The sequence below is a fragment of the Macaca nemestrina genome, chromosome 11 (genome assembly GCF_043159975.1).
Source record: "Macaca nemestrina isolate mMacNem1 chromosome 11, mMacNem.hap1, whole genome shotgun sequence".
NCBI classification, from domain to species: domain Eukaryota; kingdom Metazoa; phylum Chordata; class Mammalia; order Primates; family Cercopithecidae; genus Macaca; species Macaca nemestrina.
Window position 1 is genome coordinate 116751735 of NC_092135.1, and position 25582 is coordinate 116777316.

The 25582-nt window shown below is 45.9% G+C and overlaps 1 protein-coding gene across 9 annotated transcripts in view; it reads left to right on the forward strand.

Annotated features, from left to right (window-relative positions):
* LOC105481225 (serine/threonine kinase 36) overlaps positions 1-25582 on the forward strand; it is a 30614-nt gene that overhangs the window by 2980 nt on the left and 2052 nt on the right. For 8 of the 9 annotated variants that reach the window (XM_011740642.3, XM_071073380.1, XM_011740643.3 and 5 more), the window contains 22 exons: positions 330-460; positions 1014-1263; positions 4141-4234; positions 4534-4703; positions 4867-5054; positions 5584-5683; positions 9666-9809; positions 13563-13742; positions 14699-14796; positions 15316-15421; positions 17023-17173; positions 17463-17590; positions 18122-18226; positions 18607-18705; positions 18792-18880; positions 19161-19224; positions 19413-19523; positions 21239-21313; positions 21751-21925; positions 22171-22318; positions 22560-22707; positions 23301-24047. In XM_011740642.3, coding sequence (XP_011738944.2) covers positions 330-460; positions 1014-1263; positions 4141-4234; positions 4534-4703; positions 4867-5054; positions 5584-5683; positions 9666-9809; positions 13563-13742; positions 14699-14796; positions 15316-15421; positions 17023-17173; positions 17463-17590; positions 18122-18226; positions 18607-18705; positions 18792-18880; positions 19161-19224; positions 19413-19523; positions 21239-21313; positions 21751-21925; positions 22171-22318; positions 22560-22707; positions 23301-24047 — 3501 coding nt within the window. The remainder of the gene's footprint in view (positions 1-329; positions 461-1013; positions 1264-4140; positions 4235-4533; positions 4704-4866; positions 5055-5583; positions 5684-9665; positions 9810-13562; positions 13743-14698; positions 14797-15315; positions 15422-17022; positions 17174-17462; positions 17591-18121; positions 18227-18606; positions 18706-18791; positions 18881-19160; positions 19225-19412; positions 19524-21238; positions 21314-21750; positions 21926-22170; positions 22319-22559; positions 22708-23300; positions 24048-25582) is intronic. The other variant, XM_011740646.2, reaches the window with a different exon arrangement.

Below are 25582 nucleotides of genomic sequence, written 5' to 3' on the forward strand. Positions count from 1 at the left end.
CATTCTGAGTATTATTTTGCATGCTTTAACTCAATCCTTACAATAATCCACCAGGGTAGATGGTGTCAGTATATAGATTGTCACCTTAGTTTGCCCATGGTCAAGCAGATAGTAAATGAGATTCAATAAATTTTTCTTGAATGAATGAATGAGCAAATGAAAGAAGGATTAAACAAGGGGAACAATAACTAAGAAAGGAATAGTGTGAAGCTCTGCGAGAAAGGGAAGGAAGAAAAGATTAGCAGTAATATTAGGAGAAGTTTTTGGATTTGTCAGCCAGCTGCTGCTTCTAACCTTTTTTTTCTTTCTCTCACCTCTTTAACCTCTAGGTTCAGGCCATTGCTGCTCAGTTGGTATCAGCCCTGTACTATCTGCATTCCCACCGCATCCTACACCGAGATATGAAACCTCAGAACATCCTCCTTGCCAAGGGTGGTGGCATCAAGCTCTGTGACTTTGGGTAAAGATTCTGGCATCCATCTATGCTTCCAGTTCCACAGGGTATCTTTTTTTTTTTTTTTTTAATTTGTTTTTGAAGGCGTTTCACTCTTGTTACCCAGGCTGGAGTGCAATGGCATGATCTCCGCTCACCGCAACTTCTGCCTCCCGGGTTCAAGCAATTCGACTGCCTCAACCTCCAGAGTAGCTGGGATTACAGGCGTGTGCCACCACGCCTGGCTAATTTTGTGTTTTTAGTAGAGACGGGGTTTCTCTCCATGTTGGTGAGGCTGATCTCGAACTCCTGACTTCAGGTGATCTGCCCACCTCGGCCTCCCAAAGTGCTAGGATTACTCCACTGCGTCCGGCCCCACAGGGAATCTTAGACCATACTCTTGACTTATTTGCGCCTCATTTTAGAACCAGAGCTGGAGATTGGGACTTCTGCTGGGTCTTCTAGAACCTAATCAAAGGTGCTCCCGCTGCTCCGGTTTGGAATATCTCTATGTTAGGTAGTAGTGACCAGGTTTAGAATATCTTTTCTCTTTCCATATCCATCCCGTTATCTTCTGCAGATTTGCCCGGGCTATGAGCACCAACACAATGGTGCTGACGTCCATCAAAGGCACACCACTCTATATGTCTCCAGAGCTGGTGGAGGAACGACCATATGACCACACAGCTGACCTCTGGTCTGTTGGCTGCATACTGTATGAACTGGCAGTAGGCACTCCTCCCTTCTATGCTACAAGCATCTTTCAGCTGGTCAGCCTCATTCTCAAGGACCCTGTGCGCTGGCCCTCAACCATCAGTCCCTGCTTTAAGGTAATGAATATTGAAAGGGAGATGGCTTTTACATTAGAAATCTGTCTCCCTCTACCTCTGTTCCTTTTTCCAAAATCCTTTTCCAGAGCTGAGTCGGGACTTTGCAGTTACTGAATTAATGGCTATGTTAGTCTGTTCTCGCATTGCTATACAGAACTACCTGAAACTGGGTAATTTATAAAGAAAAGAGGTTTAGTTGGCTCACAGCTCCATAACCTGTACAGGAAGGATGGCTGCGGAAGCCTCAGGAAACTTACTATCGTGATGGAAAGCAAAGGGGAAACAGGCATGTCTTATGTGGCAGATCAGGAGGAAGAGAGAGAAGGGAAAGGTGCTACACACTGTTTTTTTTTTTTGAGACAGAGTTTTTTTTTTTTTTTTTGAGACGGAGTCTTGCTCTGTCGCCCAGGCTGGAGTGCAGTGGCGTGATCTCGGCTCACTGCATTCTCCACCTCCCAGGTTCGTGCCGTTCTCCTGCCTCAGCCTCCCAAGTAGCTGGGATTACAGGTGCCCGCCACCACAACCAGCTAATTTTTTTGTATTTTTTAGGAGAGACAGGGTTTCACCGTGTTGGTCAGGATGGTCTCGATCTCCTGACCTCGTGACTCGCCTGCCTTGGCCTCCCAAAGTGCTGGGATTACAGGCATGAGCTACCGCTCCCAGCCTGAGACAGAGTTTTGCTCTTGTCCAGTCTGGAGTGCAATGGTGCAATCTCAGCTTACCACAACCTCCGCTTCCTGGTTTCTAGTGATTCTCCTGCCTCCGCCTCCCAAGTAGCTGGGATTACAAGCATGCACCACCATGCCCAGCTAATTTTGTATTTTTAGTAGAGACGGGGTTTCTCTATGTTGGTCAAGCTGGTATCGAACTCCCAACATCAAGTGATCCGCCTGCTTCGGCCTCCTAAAGTGCTGGGATCATAGGCTTGAGCCACCATGCCCAGCCAGTGCTACATACTTTTAAACAGCCAGATCTCGTGAAAATTCACTCACTATCATGAGAACAGCAAGGGGGAAGTCCTCCCCCACGATCCAGTCACCTCCTACCAGGCCCCTCCTCCAACATTTTGGATTACAATTCAACATGAGATTTGGATGGGGACACAAATCCAAACCATATCAATGCTGGAGCTGGGCCAGGCAGCCTTGCTTTTCTACTGCAGGGTCTTATTCTGGGAGGGTGTTCTAAAGTTTGCCAAACCTGAGAATGGTAACTCCAGTTCGAGCCAGGCTATGCTTTATTACAATGAAAAGGTAATTGGAAGATACCAGAGATAGATACTGGTCCTCTTGCATGCCATCTATTCCACTTATTTCCTGTCAGATGCAATGTTCACATTCTAGGTGTTGTCTACATAGCTTTCAGTCTAAAGCTATCAGAATGGTGAGAGCTGGTGGAGTTGGTTCAGTGATTAGGAGCAGATGATAGAGGTGGTGCCTACTCATTATGACTAAGTCAGTAGGCCGGAGGAGGGAAGAGAGTTGGAGAGGAGTTGGACTTCTTTTCTATTTCTTTTTTTTTGAGATGGAGTCTTGCTATATTCCCCAGACTGGAGTGCAGTGGTGCAATCTCAGCTCACTGCAAGCTCTACCTCCTGGGTTCATGCCATTCTCCTGCCTCAGCCTCCCTAGTAGCTGGGACTACAGGTGCCCGCCACCACACCCAGCTAATTTTTTGTAATTTTTAGTAGAGACGGGATTTCACCCTGTTAGCCAGGATGGTCTCAATCTCCCGACCTCATGATCCGCCCACGTTGGCCTCCTAAAGTGCTGGGATTACAGGCGTGAGCCATTGTGCCTGGCCTCTATTTCTTTTTTAATTAATTAAATTAAAAAAAAATTTTTTAGAGACAGGGTCTCACCATGTTGCCCAGGCTTGTCTCAAACGTCTGGCCTCAAGCAATCTTCCTATCTCAATTTGTAAAGAGTTAGGATTACAGGCATGAGCCACTGCACCCAACCTTCTTTTATTTTATGTGGGGCAAGATTATAGATCTTCAATGGAATTTAAATGCAGTCTTCTGCCAGAGTGAAACCTCATTACAGCTTTGCTTTATCTGAGATGAAAAGGAACAACAAATTCCTCCCCTGTTGAGTTGAGGGGGCCCAAATAATTGTCAAGAATAATCTAAATGAAGGAACCTTAAGTGGAGGAGGTGTGCATAGGATATTTATTCTCCCTATGGGCAGATACACAGGTATCTCCAGCAAGATCCATAGTTGTACAGATCACTTTGTTTTAGAACAGTGATCATAATCTACTAGTACCTCTGTTCCTATTTGAGGCCAAGTTGAGGATTTCCCCAAAGATTTCTGTTATGGTATATCCTTTTCAGAGACTGTCTCCCTATCTCTCCACCTCTGAAGACTTGCAAAAAGATTTCTGTTTTTGAGTACTCCCAAACACACCTTCACACAATTACTTGTGCATGTGAGTGTGCTTTTTACCAAAAATGCATCTGTTCCTACCCAGCCACAAACAAACCATCGTCAAAGGGAGGGCAGTGTGAATAGTTTGGGAGTTCTTTGAATGTTTGCTGTCTGAAGATCATTATGAAGGTGACATCTCTTTCTCCCAGTGTTTTTTCTCCCTTCTTTACGAAGTTGGTGCATTAAAATTTGTTTTTACTTCTGGGGTTACAAAATGTCTGTGAGCAGGATTTAGGGTCCTGTCCCTAGGAGGTGAAACAGTGGTCTGTCCATGATTTCGGCCAGGAAAATGGGACCTGAACAAAGTTTTCAGAGGGCATGATCAAGAGCAGCCCATCTGCTGTGAGAATGGATATGGGATTCTTGGTTTGCCAGTTCTGCTGATAAGTTAGAGAGAGACTTAAGGGAAGGGAAAGAATGACTGATGGACTATTTTTTCTCTCTGTAGAACTTCCTGCAGGGACTGCTCACCAAAGACCCCCGGCAGCGACTGTCCTGGCCAGACCTCTTACATCACCCCTTTATTGCTGGTCATGTCACCAGTGAGTTGTCAGCGTTCCCAGGGCTCTTGTACTTCCCAGTACTTCCTCCAGACTACTTCCCTTTCCCTTCCCTGACCATCTAGATCTAACGTATCCTCTGTCCTCCACCAGGTTGAACTTTCTTCCTAGCCCTTTGCCTAACCTTTGCCACTTCCCTTGCAACCCCACTCTCTCTCTGTCACTTTTTCAAAATGATCTTCTTCCACAGAAGCCTGGAGACACTGAAGTTGTCCCTGGCCAAGTGGACATAGGGACTACGGCCCCCATGATCATGTCTTCCTCCTCTTCCCTCCCTGCAGTAATAACTGAGCCAGCAGGTCCAGATTTGGGGACTCCATTCACCAGCCGCCTACCCCCAGAACTTCAGGTCCTAAAGGACGAACAGGCCCATCGATTGGCCCCCAAGGGTAATCAGTCTCGCATCTTGACTCAGGCCTATAAACGCATGGCTGAGGAGGCCATGCAGAAGGTGTGTAGGGCAGACGAAAATATGTGAAATGACCAGGCTAGTGACTGGGGAGTTAGAGGAGGAGGGTGACTTTCTAGGGTTGGAGAAGGGCCATGAATAGCATTCATATTGTCCTATGGCAACCAAATAGCTCTGATCCAGTATTGCCCCCTACCTCCCATAGAAACATCAGAACGCAGGACCTGCCCTTGAGCAAGAGGACAAGACCAGCAAGGTGGCTCCTGGCACAGCCCCTCTGCCCAGACTCGGGGCCACTCCTCAGGAATCAAGCCTCCTGGCTGGGATCTTAGCCTCAGAAATGAAGAGCAGCTGGGTTGAGTCAGAGACTGGAGAGGCGCCACCTGCACCTCGGTGAGAAGGGTATAGCTAGGTATTTATAGGGTGAGGTGTCTTGCATATCTTTGATGCTAGTCAAAGCAAATACAAAATAGTCCCTGTCACTAGCCACTGCCTAAATATGGGTAGAGCCTTGAGAGTCTGAGTCCTGGGTTCTTGGATTCTAATTATAGATGTTTTTCTGATTCATCAGGAAACTTGGGGACTTTCTCTTCTTTATGTACATTGACTGAAAGGTTGGCTGAAAGGGAAAGGATCATCTCCATCCAAGAGGGAAGATTGTTTTGAGTTGAGAGCCATAGGTGAAAACTGCAAAGTAGACTCGAGAATAAGCTCTAAAATAAGAAGACAGTTAAGGATATTTGTGTAGTAGTCACCATATCCTGTACTGGTCATATCCTACATCCCAGAAAGAAGTCTCCTCTAGTCAATCCTATATGGCTTTTTTCTCATTCCTGTCATGGGCCTACAGAGAGGGACAAGTTAATGAACCCTAAGACTCCTAGGTTTGGAACCCATTCTACTCCCTGGCTTCCTCTGGCAGGGAAAACTGGACCACCCCAGATTGTGGACAAGCATTCCCAGAGGAGAGGCCAGAGGTGCTGGGCCAGCAGGGCACTGATGCCGTGGACCTGGAAAATGAGGTGAGCCCTAGGGGTTCTTACTGACTTTGTCTCTTTCATGGGATGTTGGGTCTAGTAGATGTTTTTCTAGAACAGTGGTTCCCAGCTCCATAAGTATGAGCTCCCTTTGTGTTAAAAAGTATTGCTTTATTATTCATTTATAGATTTTAATTGCACAGTATCTGAAAATATAATTATTTAAAATGGAAATACATAGGTAAAAATGAAAGTCCTCACTGGGTCAGTCTCCAAGGTGACTAGTGTTATTAATTTAGTCTGTCTCCTTCCAAACTTTCTGTAATTTCACACACATGGATAAGCCCACATAGACATTTATAGTTTGCTATTTTTACATTACTGAGTTTTATTATATGTGTTGTTTTGCATCATACCTCTTTCACCGTATAATCTGGGATCTTTCTACACCAGAGCATGTAGTTTTACCATAATCCTTTTTTTTTTTTTTCTTTTCGAGACAGAGTCTCACCCTGTCGCCCAGGCTGGAGGGCAGTGGCGCAATCTTGGCTCATTGCAACCTCCGCCTCCTGGGTTCAAGCGATTCTCCTGCCTCAGCCTCCTAAGTAGCTGGGATTACAGGCACCCAACACCACACCTGGCTAATTTTTGTATGTTTAATAGAGATAGGGTTTCACCATGTTGGCCAGGCTAGTCACAAACTCCTGACCTCAGGTGATCTGCCCGCCTCAGCCTCCCAAAGTGCTGGGATTACAGGCGTGAGCCACTGTGCCCGGTCTACAATATTTTATTAATATGTTTTTTTTTTAGTTTTGCCTTTTTTTGAAATAATTTCAAACTTAAAGAATAATTTTGAAAATACCACAAATAATTCTTGTGTATACCCTTGTCTTAGTCTGTTTTGTGCTGCTATAACAGAATGGCTAAGACAGGGTAACTTATAAAGAACAGAAATTTATTTCTCACAGTTCTGGAGTCTGGAAAGTTCAAGATCAAGGTACCAGCAGATTGGGTCATAGTCTCCAGGAGGGTGCCCCAAATGCCCAGTCCTTTAGAGGGGAAGAATGCAGTGTCCTTGCTTTGCAGAAGTGCAGAAGAGAATGAATCCACTCCTGCAAGGCCTTCTTATAGCATCAGTCCATTCTTGAAGGCAGAGCCCTTGTGACCTGAATACTTATGATTAGGTGCTGCCTCGTAACACTGGTGCAATGGGGATTAAGTTTCTAACACGTGAGTTTCGGAGAGGACAGAACATTCCAACCATAGCAACACTTTTTATTTTTTTGAGATGGAGTTTTTCTCTTGTTGCCCAGGCTGGAGTGCAACGGCACGATCTTGGCTCACTGCAACCTCTGCCTCCTGGGTTCAAGCAATTCTCCTGCCTCAGCCTCCCAAGTAGCTGAAATTACAGGCATGTGCCATCACGCCCAGCTAATTTTGTATTTTGAGTAGAGATGGGGTTTCACCATGTTGGCTAGGCTGGTCTCGAACTCCTGACCTTAGCTGATCTGCCTGCCTCAGCCTCCCAAGTGCTGGGATTACAAGCTTGAGCCACCACACCCAGCCCTTAACAACACTTTTACTCCAAATTCATCAGTTGTAAAACTTTTGTCTACTTTGCTTTACCATTCTCTCTCTCCCTATGGACATAGCATTTTTCTGAATCATTTTAGGGTAAATTGTACACATGCCCCTTTACCCCTAAATACTTTAGTGCATATTTCCTAAAACAAGATCCTTCACTTACACTACCACAGTACAATTATGAAAGTCAGAAATTTAACATTGATATGATACTATTAAGGTAGATTAATAATCTATAATCCTTATTCAAATTTTGCTAATTGCTTCAGTAATGTGCTTTATGAAAATTTTTTTTCTGCTCCACGATCCAATCCAGTATCACACATTACATTATTTATTTATTTATTTATTTATTTATTTATTTAGCAGGATCTTATTCTGTTGCCAGCATGGAGTGCAATGGGTGCGATCTCGCCTCACTGTAACTTCTGACTCCTGAGCTCAAGCAATTTTCCTGCCTCAGCCTTCTGAGAAGCTGGGACTAACAGGCACCTGCCACTATGCCTGGCTAATTTTTGTATTTTTTTTGGAGAGAAGTTTTCGCCATATTGTCCAGGCTGGTCTCGAACTCTTGGACTCAAGTGATCCACCTCCCTCGGCCTCACAAAGTGCTGGGATTACAGTGAGCCACTGCACCCAGCCCACACATTGTGTTTAGTTGTTATGCCTCCTTAGTCTCCTTGAATCTGGAACAGTTCTTGTCTTTCTTTGTATTTAATGACTGATAGTTTTGAGGTACATGTCAGTTATTTTGTAGAATGTTCCTCAAATTGATTATTTCCTCATGAATAGATTCAGGTTGTATATATTTTTGTAGGAATACTACATAAGTGATACATCCTCAGTACCACAATCTTTTTATTTATTTATTTGAGACAGTGTCTCATTCTGTCACCTGGACAACAGGGTGGAATGTAATGGTGCAATCATGGCTCACTGCAGCCTTGAACTTATGGGGTCAAGCAATTCTCCCATCTCAGCCTCCTGAGTAGCTGAGACTACAGGTGTATGGCACCATGCCCGGCTATTTCTTTTTTTTTTTAAGCGGAGTCTTGCTCTGTCGCCCGGGTTGCAGTGCAGTGGCGCAATCTCGACTCACTGCAACCACCGCCTCCCGGGTTCTAGTGATTCTCCTGCCTTAGCCTTCTGAGTAGCTGGGATTACAGGCGCATACCACCACGCCCTGCTAATTTTTGTATTTTTAGTAGAGACAGGGTTTCACCATGTTGGTCGGGCTGGTCTTGAACTCCTGACCTTGTGATCTGCCTGCCTTGGCCTCCCAAAGTGCTGGGATTACAGGCATGAGCCACTGCACTGGGCTTATATTATTATTTCTTTAAAGAGACAGAGCCTTACTATATTACCTAGGCCGGTCTCAAACTCCTGGCCTCAAGCAGTCCTCCTACCTCGACCTCCCAGTGCTGGGATTACAGGCATGAGCTAATATGCCCAGCCTCACAATCTTTTTGTCTTTGAGATGGAGTTTCACTCTTATTGCCCAGGCTGGAGTGCAGTGGCATGATCTTGGCTCACTGCCACCTCTGCCTCCTGGGTTCAAGTGATTATCCTGCCTCAGCTTCCCGAATAGCTGGGATTACAGGCATCCGCCACCACACCCAGCTAATTTTGTATTTTTAGTAGAGATAGGGTTTTTCCACGTTGGTCAGACTGGTCTCGAACTCCCAACCTCAGGTGATCTGCCTGCCTCAGCCTCCCAAAGTGCTGGGATTACAGGTGTGAGCTACTGCTCACACTGGCCTTTTTTTTTTTTTCTGAGATGGAATCTTGCTCTGTCACCCAGGCTGGAGTGCAGTGGCGCCATCTCAGCTCACTGCAAACTCTGTCTCCTGGGTTCAAACAATTCTCCTGTCTCAGCCTCCTGAGTAGCTGGGATTACATGCGTGTGCCACCATACCCAGCTAATTTTTGTATTTTTATAGAGAGGGGATTTCACCACATTGGCCAGGCTGGACTTGAACTCCTGAGCTCAGGTGATCTGCCAGTCTCGGCCTCCCAAAGTGGTGGGTTTATAGGCATGAGCCACGCGCCCGGCCCTCACAATCTTTTTAATAACCTCATAGTATTTTCCAATATGGATGGACCCTTGTTTATTCCCTTAGAATAACTTTATAATCCCTTATTCCCTTAGACTGACTTTATAATCTTTTCCTTTTTAAAATTATTACAAACCATGCTGCAGTGGACATCTTTCTAAGTATGTCTTTATGCACACATGCCAGTGTTCTCCAAGAGACTCTTCAAGACCCCTCACGGACTGCCAGCTGTACCTTTTTTAGCAGGTGACTGAAGATTTACATCTGTGCTAAAGCAGTCCCTGGCTCCTTGCAGTTACTTCATGATTCCCCATGGTTTCTACTGGTTGGGATCTACTACCTTAGACTTACACACTACTCCTGACCCCTTCCACTCCCCTCTGCCTCAGGAGCCAGACAGTGACAATGAGTGGCAGCACCTGCTGGAGACCACTGAGCCCGTGCCTGTTCAACTGAAGGCTCCTCTCACCTTGCTGTGCAATCCTGACTTCTGCCAGCGCATCCAGAGTCAGCTGCATGAGGCTGGAGGGCAGGTAATGGGCAGAAAAACACTGTGGATGGGATCAAGACTATTTTCACAGATGGAGCGTTGAAATACGCTGACTTCAGGAGAAAGAGAAAGTTTGTCCTTTTCTAATTCTTCAATCTGTCTGCTTAGTTTGAGGAGGTTTGCCAGCCTCATTTAGTAACACAGAAAGAGCAGCCCTCGGGTTTCTGTTTCTGAAGGGAAGAATACCTACTAGAACAGGGATCAGACTTTTTCAATGATAAATATTTTAGGCATTGTGAGCCAATAGGCAAAAATGGAGGATATTATGTTAAGTACTTACATAATGAGGGAAAACACATTTTCACTAATTTTTTATTGATGAAATTATAACTAACAATTGCATATACAATATTTTGTACTACGGGTACACTAGTGAGAAGAATAAGGTTATTTTGCAGGGGGGTGGGGAAAGACATTTTGCTTAATTAGCATTCAAAGTTAGTGCAAAGTTAGTCTTCCCTCCTGCAAAATCTTACTTTGCTCGTCTGAAACACAGTACTTTTCCTTCCTGGGTACTCGCTAAACTATGTTCCCTGTATCACTTTATTCAGGTATGATTTATGTATAAGATTTATACTTTTTTGATGTATGATAAATGATTTTTAGTAAATTCGCCAATTTTAAAACTGTTATCATAGTTCAGTTTTAGAACATTTTTATCACCCCAATAAAATCCCTCATACCCATTTTCATTTTTTTGTTTTTTTTGAGACAGAGTCTTGCTCTGTTGCCCAGGCTGGAGTGCAGTTGCACGATCTCAGCTCACTGCAACCTCTGTCCCCTGAGGTTTAAGCAGTTCTCTGCCTCAGCCTCCAGAATAGCTGGGATTACAGGCTCGTGCCACCATGCCTGGCTAATTTTTTGTATTTTTAGTAGAGGTGGGGTTTCACCATCTTGGCCAGGCTGGTCTTGAACTCCTGACCTTGTGATCCACCCTCCTCGGCCTCCCAAAGTGCTGGGATTACAGGCATGAGCCACTGCGCCCGGCATCTTTTTTTTTTTTTTTTAATATTTGAGATGGGGTCTTACTCTGTCACCCAGGCTGGAGTGTAGTGGCATGATCTCCGGTCACTTCGGCTTCCGCCTCCCTGGTTCAAGGGATTCTCGTGTCTCAGCATCTCAAGTAGCTGAGATTACAGGCGTGCACCACCACACTTAGCTAATTTTGTGTATATTTTGTAGAGATGAGGTTTTACCATGTTGCCCAGGCTGGTCTGGAACTCCTGGGCTCAAATAATCCTCCCACCTTGGCCTCCCAAAGTGCTGGGATTATGGGTGTGAGCTACTGCCCCCAGCCCCCATTTAGTTAATCATCATTCCTCTTTTTATAGCTGGTTATTATTCTGTTACATAGATATATCACATTTTGTTTATCTACTCACCAGTTGATTAGACATTGATGTATTGGGTTGTTTCCACTTTTTGGCTTTTATGAATAATTCTGCTACGAACATTCACAAGCAAGTCTATGTATGGATATATGTTTTTTTTTTTTTTTTTTTTTTTTTTTTTGAGATGGAGTCTCGCTCTGTCGCCCAGGCTGGATTGCAGTGGCCAGATCTCAGCTCACTGCAAGCTCCGCCTATCGGGTTTACGCCATTCTCCTGCCTCAGCCTCCCGAGTAGCTGGGACTACAGGTGCCCGCCACCACGTCTGGCTAGTTTTTTGTACTTTTTAGTAGAGACAGAGTTTCACCGTGTTAGCCAGAATGGTCTCCATCTCCTGACCTCATAATCCGCCCATCTCGGCCTCCCAAAGTGCTGGGATTATAGGCTTGAGCCACCGCGCCCGGCCTGGATATATGTTTTTATTTTCCTTGGGTAACTACATAGGAGTAGAATTGCTGGTCATATGGTAAATTTATATTTAACATTTTAAGAAACTGCTGAACTATTTTCCAAAGTGGCTGTACTGTTTTACATTCCCACCAGTATTATATGAGGGTTCTTGTTTCTTCACATCCTTGTCAACACTTGTTATTGTCTAACTTTTTTACTGTAGCCATTCTAGTAAGTGTGAGGTAGTATCTCATTGTTATTTTAATATACGTTCCACTAATGATGAATGTTGAACATGTTTTCGTGGCTTATTCACCATTTGTATATTTTCTTTGTGAAATATCTCAAGTCTTTTGCTCAGTTTTTAATTTGGTTGTTTGTATTATTGAGTTGTATAAGACTTCTTTGTATATTCTCAACATAAGACCTTTATCAGATGGGTGATTTGCAAATATTTTCTCCCAGTCTGTGGTTTGTCTTTTCATTCCTTCTCATAAGAGTGTCTTTTGAAGCAAAAAATGTTGAATTTTGATTAAGTTCAGTTACTGTTTTTTCCCTTTGTGGTCCGTGCTTTTGATGTTGTGTATACGAAATCTTTTCCAAATGCAAGGTCTTAAAGATTTTCTCTTTTCCTAAAAGTTTTATAGTTTTAGCTCTTACATTTAGGTTTTTGACCCATCTTGAGCTAATTTTTGCGTATAATGTGAGGAAAGGATCTAAGTTGATCGGTTTTGCATGTGGATATATGATTGTCCTGGCACCATTTGTTGAAAAGAACTCTCCTTTCCTTATTGAATTGGCTTAGCACTTTGCACTTGTCTTTTAGCACTAACAGGTTTTCTTCCTAGTGTTGGATAACTTGCAGTGTGGGGAGTCGGACTGAAAGCTCTGCCTTTAGGGATAAGACTCCCTCTGGTGGAATTCCAGCTGCACTACTCATTAGCTGTGTGATCTTTGACTGCTTCTTTGACCTATGTAGAAGCTTCAGTTTCTTCATCTATAAAATGGCTAATTCTATTTATTTCACAGTTATTGTAAATATTAAATGAGCAAATGCCATCATTTAGAAAAGCTAATGGCATATTATAAAATACTTGGTGTAGATGTTCTTCTTTTGAAGAATAACCATTTAACAATATAATACTGGCCAGGCATGGTGGCTCACGCCTAGAATCCTAGCACTTTGGGAAGCCGAGATGGGCAGATCACTTGAGGTCAGGAGTTTGAGGCCAGCCTGGCCAACATGGTGAAATCCCATCTCTACGAAAAATACAAAAGTTAGCTAGGTGTGGTGGTGGGCATCTGTAATCCCAGCTACTTGGGAGGCTGAGGCAGAAGAATTGCTTGAACCCAGGAGGCGGAGGTTGCAGTGAGCCAAGATCATGCCATTACTCTCCAGCCTGGAGGACAAGAGTGAAACTCTGTCTCGAAAAATAAATAAATAAACAATAAAAATATAATACTATCCTTAGCATGCAGGCTGTATACGAATAAGTGTTAGGCTAGATTTGATCTGTGAGTCATAGTTTGTCAACCCTGATCTAGAGTTGAATAATGTTGTTTTGTCTTTTTATGGTTGAATAATATTGTTTTATATGCATTGTTTTGAATTTTCAGAAGCATGTGCAGTGCACATGTTTTTTGTTTTTAAGGTAAAGGGCTGGAGAAGGGAGGGAGCAGATGGGAATGGCACTTAGTGTGACAGAGATCCTGAGGAGAGGCCCCTACCCCCTGGTCACTGGTGTTCTGTGTCAGGTAACCTGACCATCTATTGTCTTCTTCCCTGGTATAGTCCCCCTGTTTCCCTGCTTTTCTTCTCTGTGTTTCAGACTTGCAAAGAAAGGAATGCAAGCATTTGGTCTGCTTTGCCAGCTCCTTGGGGATACTTGGTATATGTAGCTCTCCTTCTTTTACTTCTGAAAATATCAATCATTGCTTCTTTCCCTCACGTCACTCAGATCCTGAAAGGCATCCTGGAGGGTGCTTCCCACATCCTGCCTGCATTCCGGGTCCTAAGCAGTCTTCTCTCCAGCTGCAGTGACTCTGTTGCTTTGTATTCCTTCTGCCGGGAGGCAGGGCTTCCTGGGCTGCCGCTCAGTCTACTCAGGCACAGTCAGGAGAGCAACAGCCTCCAGCAGGTAAGCACCAGGACAGGAGCCTCTGAAGACTCACAGAGGTTCTTTTTCTTGGATTTATCTCATTCAGATTGCCATCTGTCTTTGGTCTGACTGCCTTTTATTTTCTTTCCTGTTCTTTCTGGTTAATAAACTATTAATTGCAAACTCTAATGCCTTCTGAGGCCAGGCAGATAATGTCAGCTGTGAAGTAGGCTATGCATGTGACTATGTGAGTAGTGGGGAATATGATGAACTAGAGTTCACATGCCTACTCTAAATAGAGTAGAGGCATCCTTTCCTCAGCCTCCAGCCCATTGTTGCCACAGGGAAATATGGGCCTGGTATTGCCAGATCTTCTAGTTTTCTAAGAAAAGGTAGAAACCCAAATTTTTATGTGTAATTTTTAAATATTTAGAGCACTGTGTTTTGAGATGTTAGATCCTAGGCTTCATTGACCTGATCTTACAGAGCAGAGTACTAAAATTCAAAGATAACTCATACACAGTTACTAATTTGTAAACAGTCACAGAGATAACAAATGGAAGAGCTGGGACAGAGACTCTGTGTGTTTGGGGCTAAACCTCTACTTCCCCCTTCTGTGTCCTACTGTAGCTGGGCTGAGAGGATGGGGAATATTTCAGAGTCAGTGTAAATACTTATGGAAAGCTGTACTTTGTTGATGAGTATTAATCTTGGGTGGTTTTGAGGAATTTAGAGAAAAAGATTTTTGAAAAATAGAACCTCCTATACTCCAAAGTGCTATTCAGGCCAAACAAGACACATTTAATCCAGGCTGTTTACAGCCCATTGGCAGATTCTCTGTTACCCCTAGAACTCTCTCTCTGCCTATACTTCTCTTCTGTCCGTTTCTGTTTGATCAACTTGACTGGGTCTCTATAGACCCTTTCTACTGTTTTTTCTATTCTTTGTTTCCATCCTCCACATTGCCCTTCCTCTCTTCTCCTTTTCCTGGGCAGCAATCTTGGTATGGGACTTTCTTACGGGACCTGATGGCTGTGATTCAGGCCTACTTTGCCTGTACCTTCAATCTGGAGAGGAGCCAGACAGGTGACAGGTAGGATAAGAGGTGCTTTTGCACTGTTGGCAAGTTTGGCTTCTGTTTCTACCCCATGTGCCCTTCCCATTTAGGAACAGGCCAAGTATGAAGAAGCTGTGATTTGTTACAGGTTTAGGAATCAGCTGAGTGGCCACTCATAGTCCTTTTAAGGACCCTAAGACAGCTCCAACTTGGCCTCAAGACTTACAGGTTCTAAGAATCAGCAGTCACCATGGTCTTAAAATGGAAAGGTCAAGATGTAAATAACATGTTCCAGGAAGCCAAGTGGATTAAAGAAAGAAAGAAAAAAAAATATGTGAATAACCTAGATAAAATGTCAAAGAAGGGGCTTGGAGGGTGTCTGTGTGTGTGTGTGTGTGTGTGTGTGTGTGTGTGTGTGTGTGGCAAGGGAGAAGGGAGAACGTTCTGATAGGTCCCTTTGCAGAGATTCTCCTACCTGCCCAGAACTGACCGATTCACCACATCCAGGCTTTTAGTAGAGAGGTAAGAAATCATGGGCTCATTTTCCACCCCCAGCCTACAGGTATTTCAGGAAGCTGCCAACCTCTTTCTGGACCTGTTGGGGAAACTTCTGGCCCAACCAGATGACTCTGAGCAGACTTTGCGGAGGGACAGCCTCATGGTAATCTGCTCCCACTTCCAGATTTCTGTATCTCCTATCTTTCCCCGTGTTTCTCCCATCCCCTTTCTTACGACTATGTAGGGTCAGATCAAGTTAATCCAACAAACATTTGTTGAATTCTCACCATGCCATATGCCATGTGAGTAAGAAAAGTGCCTGCCTTCAAGGGACTAGGGATAATTTAATAGGGGAGAGGTAAAGGGATTAGGGACAACAGTGAAAAGTACATTGGAACTTTGCATATAATACAAGAGCACCACTGTATTTTATGAAGAAGATGCAGTTAACCACTGAAGAAGATGCAGTTAACACTATTTGGAGCATCATAGAAGAAATCTCGAAGAAGGAAATCATCTCTGCTAGCATCTGAAGAATACATTGCAGTTTGCCACGTAAATGAGGCACAAAGTAGAAATTCTATACAGAAGGAGTAACATATATAAAGGCCCAGAGGCTTTAAGCAGTTTGGCATATTTCAGGGCACCACAAAAAGAACTACTTCTTCTTGAAAAGACTTGCAGATCATCTAGTATTGTCTAACCTTGTTTGTCCTGAGGATTAGTAAACTATTCAGTTCTTTTCCCTAGATCCTGGAGGTAAGGGACAGGAGAATGGAGGATTGAATGAGAAAGTAGCTGTATTCTGATTAACCTCAGAGGAGATAGAGAGGAACATGTATGTGTAAGGAAGTAAATAATTGCCTGGTCACTGTTAAAACTGGTAATTGGGAACATAAATCTGGACTACTTCCTGCCTTTAGCTAGCATTCACTCAAACTTTCCTGGTCTGAGATCCTGTTTTCCTGTTTTAATATCCCTCACCCTTTCAAGTCAGAAAGCTTTTACTGTCTAACCTAAATTTTGGCCAGCAGTGACTCATGTTATTGGCCAGCACTTCTCATGTCATGTGCTATGAATAGAATGGGGAGTTGGAATAATTACCTCCTGAAATTCTGAATCAATAGGACTGAGTTGGGAGGGACCCAGGAATCCCTAGGATTTCTTCTTTTCTTTTCTTTTCTTTTCTTTTTTTGAGACAGGGTCTTTCTCTGCCACCCAGGCTAGAGTGCAGTGGCATGATCTTGACTCACTGCAACCTCCACCCTCCGGGCTCAAGCAATACTCCCACCTCAGCCTCCCAAGTAGCTGAGACTATGGGTGCACTCCACCAGGCCTGGCTATTTTTGTTTTGTATTTTTAGTAGAGACAGGTTTTGCCATGTTGCCCAGGTTGGTCTCAAACTTCTGAGCTCAAGCGATCCACCTGCTTCAGCCTCCCAATCCCCTGTTGGGATTACAGGCATGAGCCATTGCACCTGACCGCTAGGAATTCTCATACTCACAGTCTATAAAAAACACTTTGAGAAACATCATCTAGGGAGCAGCTGATCAGAGAATAGAAGGATTGACACCTAAAATTATTGTCCTTGAAGCATGAATGAAGGCAGTTATAATGCATTTTTGATGTGAAGAATGCTTAAAATTAGACACGTGTTTGCTTGGGTTTTTGTCCTCTTTCCTCAGATCCTCAGGGTTTCTTGTTTTTTACACTAAGCCCAGTCTTCTGATGCCCTGATGCTACCTCTGCACTTGTCTCCTTTAGTGCTTTACTGTCCTGTGTGAAGCCATGGATGGGAACAGCCGGGCCATCTCCAAAGCCTTTTACTCCAGCTTGCTGACGACACAGCAGGTTGTCTTGGATGGGCTCCTTCATGGCTTGACAGTTCCACAGCTCCCTGTCCACACTCCCCCAGGTAACCTGAGTGGGGAAGGGAGGTTCTCTTGACTTCTTTGTTGCATAGTTCAGGTTCTGCTCTTTCTAGTACCATCACCTAGATAGCGCCTGGCATTTAGTAGGTGCTCAGTAAATAACTGTGAACTGAGAGGATGAATGGGGATCTGAGGGAAACAAACAGACTTCATCCTGCATTCTTCCCACTCCCTTAGGTTCCCTACTCCTGCTACCATATCAGTGAGTACTGGTGCTATTGTCTAGGGCAAGAGCCTCAGGCCTTTGGAGTCACTCTTTGCTTTTCTCCATAGGAGCCCCACAAGTGAGCCAGCCACTGCGAGAGCAGAGTGAGGATCTACCTGGAGCCATTTCCTCTGCCCTCGCAGCCGTATGCACTGCTCCTGTGGGACTGCCCGACTGCTGGGATGCCAAGGAACAGGTCCGAGCTACAATTGCTTGTTCCTCTCATCCCTTCTGCCAGAGGAGTTGGGGAGGCTAGCCCCGGTTTTTCAGAAAGACAGAAAAACAAGCTTTTAAGCCCTTCCTTTAGTACTTCCAGAAACAGATGCTCCCACCCTGGGCCATTTGTAGAACGTGATATAGCCAGAATCCCAGAGCCCATGGCCAGTTGGTGAGGGAGAGAGCACAGTGATAAACTGCCCAGGTGGTGGGGCAGCTGATCTGAAGCCTCCATTGATGCTTCCTCAAGGACTGAGGATTCAGCTTTCCTGATCCCTGTTGGTCAGTAATCCTTTCCTCTGTACCTGGCTACACTGGGGCCAAACTATGCCATGACTTTTGGTTCTCTGTTGGTGATGAAGACTGGGAATAAAATGGGGTCTGAGGTTTCTGGTGAATGGTGGGAAGAGTGACTAGGAAGAGACTGAGAGTCCTGATCATTTTGGACATATGAGAGGGATAGGGTTGTAATAATGTGGATAGGATTGAGCCTTCAGGTACGTCTCTATAGGTGTGTTGGCATTTGGCAAATCAGCTAACTGAAGACAGCAGCCAGCTCAGGCCATCCCTCATCTCTGGCCTGCAGCATCCCATCCTGTGCCTGCACCTTCTCAAGGTAATTCTCTTAACTCCTGGCATCACAGCTTTATTTTTAACTCCCAGTACAGAGAGAGAAACAGAGAGACAGATCAAGAGAGGGGGACTAAGAGAGAGAGAGAGACTGAGAGAGACCAATTGAGAGAACCCCTTGGAAGACTCCTTTCTGCTTTTAAATCTGTTCAACTGAGAGGACCCCACTGTTAGCCAGTCCTCAGCAGAACCGAGAACGGTCCCTGTCTCACTCTCTCACAGCAAGAGGCAGAAGGGGGTTCTCTCACACTCCCAAGTGTGGGTACCAGATCTTTTGAGGGGCTGGCTGGTGTTTCAGCTGAGCCTTCAATCTTGGATCCCAGGGCCTGCTCTGCCTCACTGCCAGACTCCTTCCCTCTCTCTCAGGTTCTGTACTCCTGCTGCCTTGTCAGTGAGCGCCTGTGCCGTCTTCTAGGGCAGGAGCCCCTGGCCTTGGAATCCCTGTTTGTGTTGGTTCAGGGCAAGGTAAGCCAGCAGCACAGGTGGGCTTCCCCTGGCGGCCCCACTGTCTCAACCAGAGGTGGTTCTGATATCTTAGGTTTCCTTTGTAGGTAAAGGTAGTAGATTGGGAAGAGTCTACTGAAGTGACACTCTACTTCCTCTCCCTTCTTGTCTTTCGGCTCCAAAACCTGCCTTGTGGGTAAGTCATAAAGTAGGGTGTCTCCACAGAAGTCTTCTAGCCACATAGCTAACCCTCACAAAGAATATGGAGAATGGTACCCTACAGCCTATCCTTAGGAGGAATTGGGATAGAGAGTGTGAAGCTTTCTCTACAAAGAACAGACCTAGACTTCCATCAACTTTGTGCCTTGGAGGTAGACATGCAGCCTAGGTGAAGAACGTCATGCAAGGGAGAGGGGAGGCCACTTGCCAACCTCCTTTAATACTGCTGCATCCCTTGATGTATCTCTTTATTCCAGAATGGAGAAGCTAGGCAGTGACGTTGCTACTCTCTTTACTCATTCGCATGTCGTCTCTCTTGTGGTAAGTTTTTAACCTTCACCCTTCTCCCCTTTTCACCCTAGCATCTACCCCTTGTGGAAGTTGGGGAGTCACTATCCAATTTGCATGTTTCTGGAGGCATTCTTTTGGCAGAGACATAAATCCTCTCTGCCTGTTCTGAATGCCATTTAGATTTGGACATTCTTCCTCCTCTTCTACCTCTCCCACAGAGTGCAGCAGCCTGTCTATTGGGACAGCTTGGTCAGCAAGGGGTGACCTTTGACCTCCAGCCCATGGAATGGATGGCTGCAGCCACACATGCCTTGTCTGCCCCTGCAGAGGTGAGGCCCCCCAGGGAGGGCACAGGCATGTTTTCTCTGAGTCAGACACTAGGACTGCATTCAAGGGGAAAAGACTGAAATGGTAGCAAGCATGGAGTAAACTGAGGAATGGAAAAGGAATCAAGAAGCCCTTCCTTTTCTAGATTTGTTGCCAGATAATAGGCCCCTCTGAACCCAGATTGATCCGGACTTTAGATTTCTTTTTAATATGCAGGGCTTCTAGAGAGTGAGGGAGGGAAGGGAAGAGGAAGGGTGACTAACCTGGGTTTTCTGAGTAGTGTGATAACCCTGCCTGCTTCATTCTCCTCCTCCAGAAGCTCATGCTCTTGGCAGAGTCCTTCCTAATGCATAATTTCTTCACCTCTGACTGCAGCTTCCACTCTGCTTTTCCCACTTATTCTTCTTAACAGATGGAAAAGGTGGCTGACATCCTGTGAATTCTTCAGGAAATCAGTCCATTATGTAGGCTTCTTTCTGCTTTCTCATTTCCCAGAACTTTTCTTCCTTTCATTTTTAGACCCTTTGGAACTCATCTTTCCTTCATTTTGTAAAAAGAAGGATAGACTTTATAATCAAATTATTGTCATCCTTTTTTTTTTTTTTGAGATGGAGTTTCGCTCTCGTTGCCCAGGCTGGAGTGCGATGGTGCGATCTTGGCTCACCACAACCTCTGCCTCCTGGATTCAAGTGATTCTCCTGCCTCAGCCTCCTGAGTAGGTGGGATTACAGGCATGCACCACCATGCCCAGCTAATTTTTGTATTTTTAGTAGAGACGGGGTTTCTCCAGGTTGGTCAGGCTGGTCTCGAGCTCCTGACCTCATGTGATCCACCCGCCTCAGCCTCCCAAAGTGCTGGGATTACAGGTATATACCACCATGCCTGGCTCATTTTTTTTGTACTTTTAGTAGAGATGGGGTTTCACCATGTTGGCCAGGCTGGTCTCGAACTCCTGATCTCAAGTGATCCACCTGCCTCCGCCTCCTAAAGTGCTGGGATTATAGGCATGAGCCACTGTGCCCGGCCTGTCATCCTTTATATATGTAGAATTCTTTTTTTGTTTGTTTGTTTTTGAGACGGAGTCTCACTCTGTTGCCAAGCTGGAGTGCAGTGGCATAATCTCGGCTCACTGCAACCTCTGCCTCCTGGGTTCAAGCAGTTCTTCTGCCTCAGCCTCCTGAGTAGCTGGGACAACAGGTGCGCGCCTCCATGCCCAGCTAATTTTTGTATTTTTAGTAGAGACGGCATTTCACCGTGTCGGCCAGGCTGGTCTTGAACTCCTGACTTCGTGATCCACCTGCCTCGGCCTCCCAAAGTGCTGGGATAACAGGTGTGAGCTACGACGCCGGCTGAATTCTTTATAATTTATAAAACATTTTCACATGTTATCCCACAACACACTTGAAAGATAGACACACCGATGTAATAGTATTAATCTGCTTTTTCTAGACTAAGTTAGCCTTCAGACAGGTTGTATCACTAGTGATAGCACTAACACTCATCCAGGAGTCTAAGTCAGAACTTTGGGAGTCATCAGTGACTGTTCTGTCTTCCCCATTATTCCCCCATCCAAATGGTTCCCCCAGACCCCATATATTCTACCTTCCGGTTGACTCTCAAATCTGTTCCCTCCATGGCACCGTCACTGACCTGCCTTGGTTTAACGGCCACCCCATTCCTCTTAGGCACCTGCATTCTTCTTGTTTCTCTCTGACAGGTTCGGTTGACTCCACCAGGTAGTTGTGGATTCTATGATGGTCTCCTCATCCTTCTGTTGCAGCTCCTCACTGAGGTACAGATGCATCTTGGGATGGATGGGAAGTAAAGGGAGAGGAACTGGGCATTTTGGGGAGCCTCTGGACCAGAGGAATGAAGAAGCAACCCACAGCCTCCCCTCTCAAGCTACTGTGCCTGTGATAGCCTTGGAACTTCCCTGCCTGCCCTCAGTACCGACCCTTTGAAGGAAACCATTTGCTGCATCCCCTGGGATCCAGTAGGGGATAAAATGAATTCCCTGGTTTTCAGCAGACATACACATGAGTTGTGAGGTCAGAGGGTTAAGGTTTGACAAGAAAGTGAAATAAGACAACCCGGAAATACTAGGTGGAAAAGCGGAAGGAATTATTTCTGGGATTTCCTTTCCTTGTAAGTCAGGGACAGGAATGAATAAAAGCATTTGAACTCCTGACTTCTGTCTTTCCCCCGGCCCTCTTTCGCTTTTATCTCTAGCAGGGGAAGGCTGGCCTAATCAGGGATGTGGCCAGTTCAGAAATGTGGACCGTTTTGTGGCACCGCTTCTCCACGGTCCTGAGGCTCCCCAAGGAGGCATCTGCACAGGAAGGGGAGCTTTTGCTATCCAATCCACCAAGCCCAGAGCCAGACTGGACACTGATTTCTCCCCAGGGTATCTTTCTATCAGTATCCTTTTTGGGAGTGCATTGATCTCCAAGAGGAGGCAGCCCAGAACTGGGTTAACCCACAGAAGTTTCTTTTTTTTGCTTTTGCCTGGGGACAGGAAGCGGTGTCTGCACTAGAGCTGCTCTAAGATGGGGAAGGGACTGAATAGGTGTAGCCCTGGGAACTGTGGGGAAGCAGGGGTATCTGGGCCTCTTGCCTGTTCCATTGGGTCTCTATTTTTGGTGTTCCCAGGCATGGCAGCCCTGCTGAGCTTGGCCATGGCCACCTTTACCCAGGAGCCCCAGTTATGCCTGAGCTGCCTGTCCCAGCATGGAAGTATCCTCATGTCCATCCTGAAGCATCTGCTTTGCCCCAGCTTCCTGAATCAACTGCGCCACGCGTGAGTTTGAGCTAGAAGAAGAGCCACAGAGTCAGCAATGGGGAGGGAGAGAGAAGGCAGGAAAGAAGTTACTGACAGATTGAGCTATGAAGCAAGAAAGATGAGATCAGGTTTAGGCTGGAAACCTAAGTACTGGCTCAGATTGTAGAACGGGAGCTGGGCAAAGGAATTGGAGGAGGGAGGGAGGAATGATAAAAGTTAAGTGAACAAGACCAAGTCTCTTCGACATTCCTCTCCTTAGGCCTCATGGGTCTGAGTTTCTCCCTGTCGTGGTGCTCTCTGTCTGCCAGCTCCTTTGCTTCCCCTTTGCGCTGGACGTGGATGCTGACCTCCTTATAGATATCTTGGCCGACCTCAGGGACTCAGAAGTTGCAGCCCATCTGCTGCAGGTACTTGGGCAGCTAGCATGAAGGTGGGGGAGGAAGATAGCCAACCTTATATCCTCTAATTTACTTCCCAGCAGCTCCAGGGCTCTTCTAGGCCCCTGTAAGTGTGGAGCAGCTGGCTTGACTCAAAAGTTGGCATGGAGACAGTACTCAGGCCTATGCAGAGGCACGTGGTGGAAGCTGGGTTGGTGCCTCCTCCTCTCCATCAGTCCGTCACCTGGTTCTGTTGGTGCTCACTGGGGAGAACATCCTACTCTAGGCACTGAAGACTCAGCTCCTTGGCCAGAAATCATGTTTCTGGCAATTCTTGGCATTGCACAGTGGGTCTTTGTTCTTTTGGTGTTTCTTTTTGTTTTTTCACAGTGGGTCTTTGAAGGCAGAGACCGAGTCCTTGCAAAGTAAGGAATGATCTTGGAAAGAACCTGCTCTCTCAGGCTCCACATCATATCTCATGTGGAGTGCTGTGGGGCGGGACTTCCAGCTCTCTGTGGCATTTCTCACCATAGCTTGGCTTTTGTCTCTCCCAGGTTTTGGGCTTCTTTCTAGCTGCATATACTCTCCCTCTCCCTGAATCGTTTTACCTCCTGTTCTGTCAGGTCTGCTGCTACCATCTTCCATTGACGCAAGTGGAGCTACCCATCAGCCTCCTCACACGCCTGGCGCTCACGGATCCCACCTCTCTCAATCAGTTTGTGAACACAGTGGCTGCCTCCCCTAGAACCATTGTCTCGTTTCTCTCAGTTGCCCTCCTGAGTGACCAGCCACTGCTGACCTCTGACCTTCTCTCCCTGCTGGCCCATACTGCCAGGGTCCTGTCTCCCAGCTACTTGTCCTTTATCCAAGAGCTTCTGGCTGGCTCTGATGAATCTTATCGGCCCCTGCGCAGCTTCCTGGGCCACCCAGAGAATTCTGTGCGGGCACACACTTATAGGCTCCTGGGACACTTGCTCCAACACAGCATGGCCCTGCGTGGGGCACTGCAGAGCCAGTCTGGACTGCTCAGCCTTCTGCTGCTTGGGCTTGGAGACAAGGATCCTGTTGTGCGGTGCAGTGCCAGCTTTGCTGTGGGCAATGCAACGTATCAGGCTGGTCCTCTGGGACCTGCCCTGGCAGTTGCAGTGCCCAGTATGACCCAGCTGCTTGGAGATCCTCAGGCTGGTATCCGGCGCAATGTTGCATCAGCTCTGGGCAACTTGGGACCTGAAGGGTTGGAAGAGGAGCTGTTACAGTGCCAAGTACCCCAGCGACTCCTAGAGATGGCATGTGGAGACCCCCAGCCAAATGTGAAGGAGGCCGCCCTCATTGCCCTCCGGAGCCTGCAACAGGAGCCTGGCATCCATCAGGTATACCCTACAGTGCTTATGAACCATGATGATCAGGGCCCCTATAGTTCACAACATTTATCTGAGATCATCTGTAAGGAATTGGAATCAGGACATCCAGAAACTTATGCCGTGTTTCTCCCAGGGACAGTGTCTTGGAGTGAGTTTTCCAATTACCATCTCCAGCCTTAGAGAAGGGAAGGGAGCTAGAAGAGGGCTCCAGTGGGCTGGGAAATGTCTGAGATCTCAAGGACCACAGTTGATCTCTTCTAGAGCTGTGCAGGAGGGAGATGAGGGAAGACTAAGAGATGCTGAGATAGAGTAGTTTTACTCTGTGTGCCACGAAGGTGCTGACTATTTTTTTAGACTTACCATGAGAAAAGCACGATGCTAAGCATTTTACCTTTATTTTCTGGTTTAAACTATTACCATCCTAATTTTGCAGATGACAAAACTGAGGTACAAATAATTTAATAACTTGTCCAAGTTACAAGGACAGTGTGTAGGATTGGGCTTTTGAACTCAGAAGTCTGAGTCTAGACCCCATTCTCTTAACCACTACTTTATCCTGCCTCTTCTGCGCAATTTTCTTTTTTCTTTTTTCTTTTTTTTTCTGAGACAGAGTTTCACTCTTATTGCCCAGGATGGAATGCAATGGTGTGATCTTGGCTCACCGCAACTTCCACCTCCCAGGTTCAAGCAATTTTCCTGCCTCAGCTTCCGGAGTAGCTGGGATTACAGGCATGTGCCACCACGCCTGGTTAATTTTGTATTTTTAGAGGAGACAGGGTTTCTCCATGTTGGTCAGGCTGGTCTCAAACTCCCAACCTCATGTGATCCACCTGCCTTGGCCTCCCAGAGTGCTGGGATTACAGGTGTGAACTGCTCTTTTTTTTTTTTTTTTTTTGAGACTGAATCGCACTCTGTCTCCCAGGCCAGATTGCAGTGGTGCAATCTCAGCTCACTGTAGCCTTTACCTCCCAGGTTCAGGCGAGTCTTGTGCCTCAGCCTCCACTGAGTAGCTGGGACTATAGGTGCCTGTCACCATGCCCAGCTAATTTTTGTATTTTTATTATATATTTATTTACTTTTTTTTTTTTTTGAGATGGAGTCTCTCTCTGTCTCCCAGGCTGGAGTGCGGTGGCGCAATCTCGGCTCACTGCAAGCTCCGCCTCCTGGGTTCATGCAATTCTCCTGCCTCAGCCTCCCGAGTAACTGGGACTACAGGCGCCCGCCACCACGCCCGGCTAATTTTTTGTATTTTTTTAGTAGAGACAGGGTTTCACCATGTTAGCCAGGATGGTCTTGATCTCCTGACTTCATGATCTGCCCTCCTTGGCCTCCCAAAGTGCTGGGATTACAGGTGTGAGCTACTGCGCTCAGCCTACTTATTTATTTTTAAGATGGCATCTCGCTCTGTCGCCCAGGCTGGAGTACAATGGCACGATGTTGGCTCACTGCAACCTCTACCTCCCAGGTTCAAGCAATTCTCCTGTCTCAGCCTCCCAAGTAGCTGGGATTATAGGCACGCACCTTACCTGGCTAATTTTTGCGTT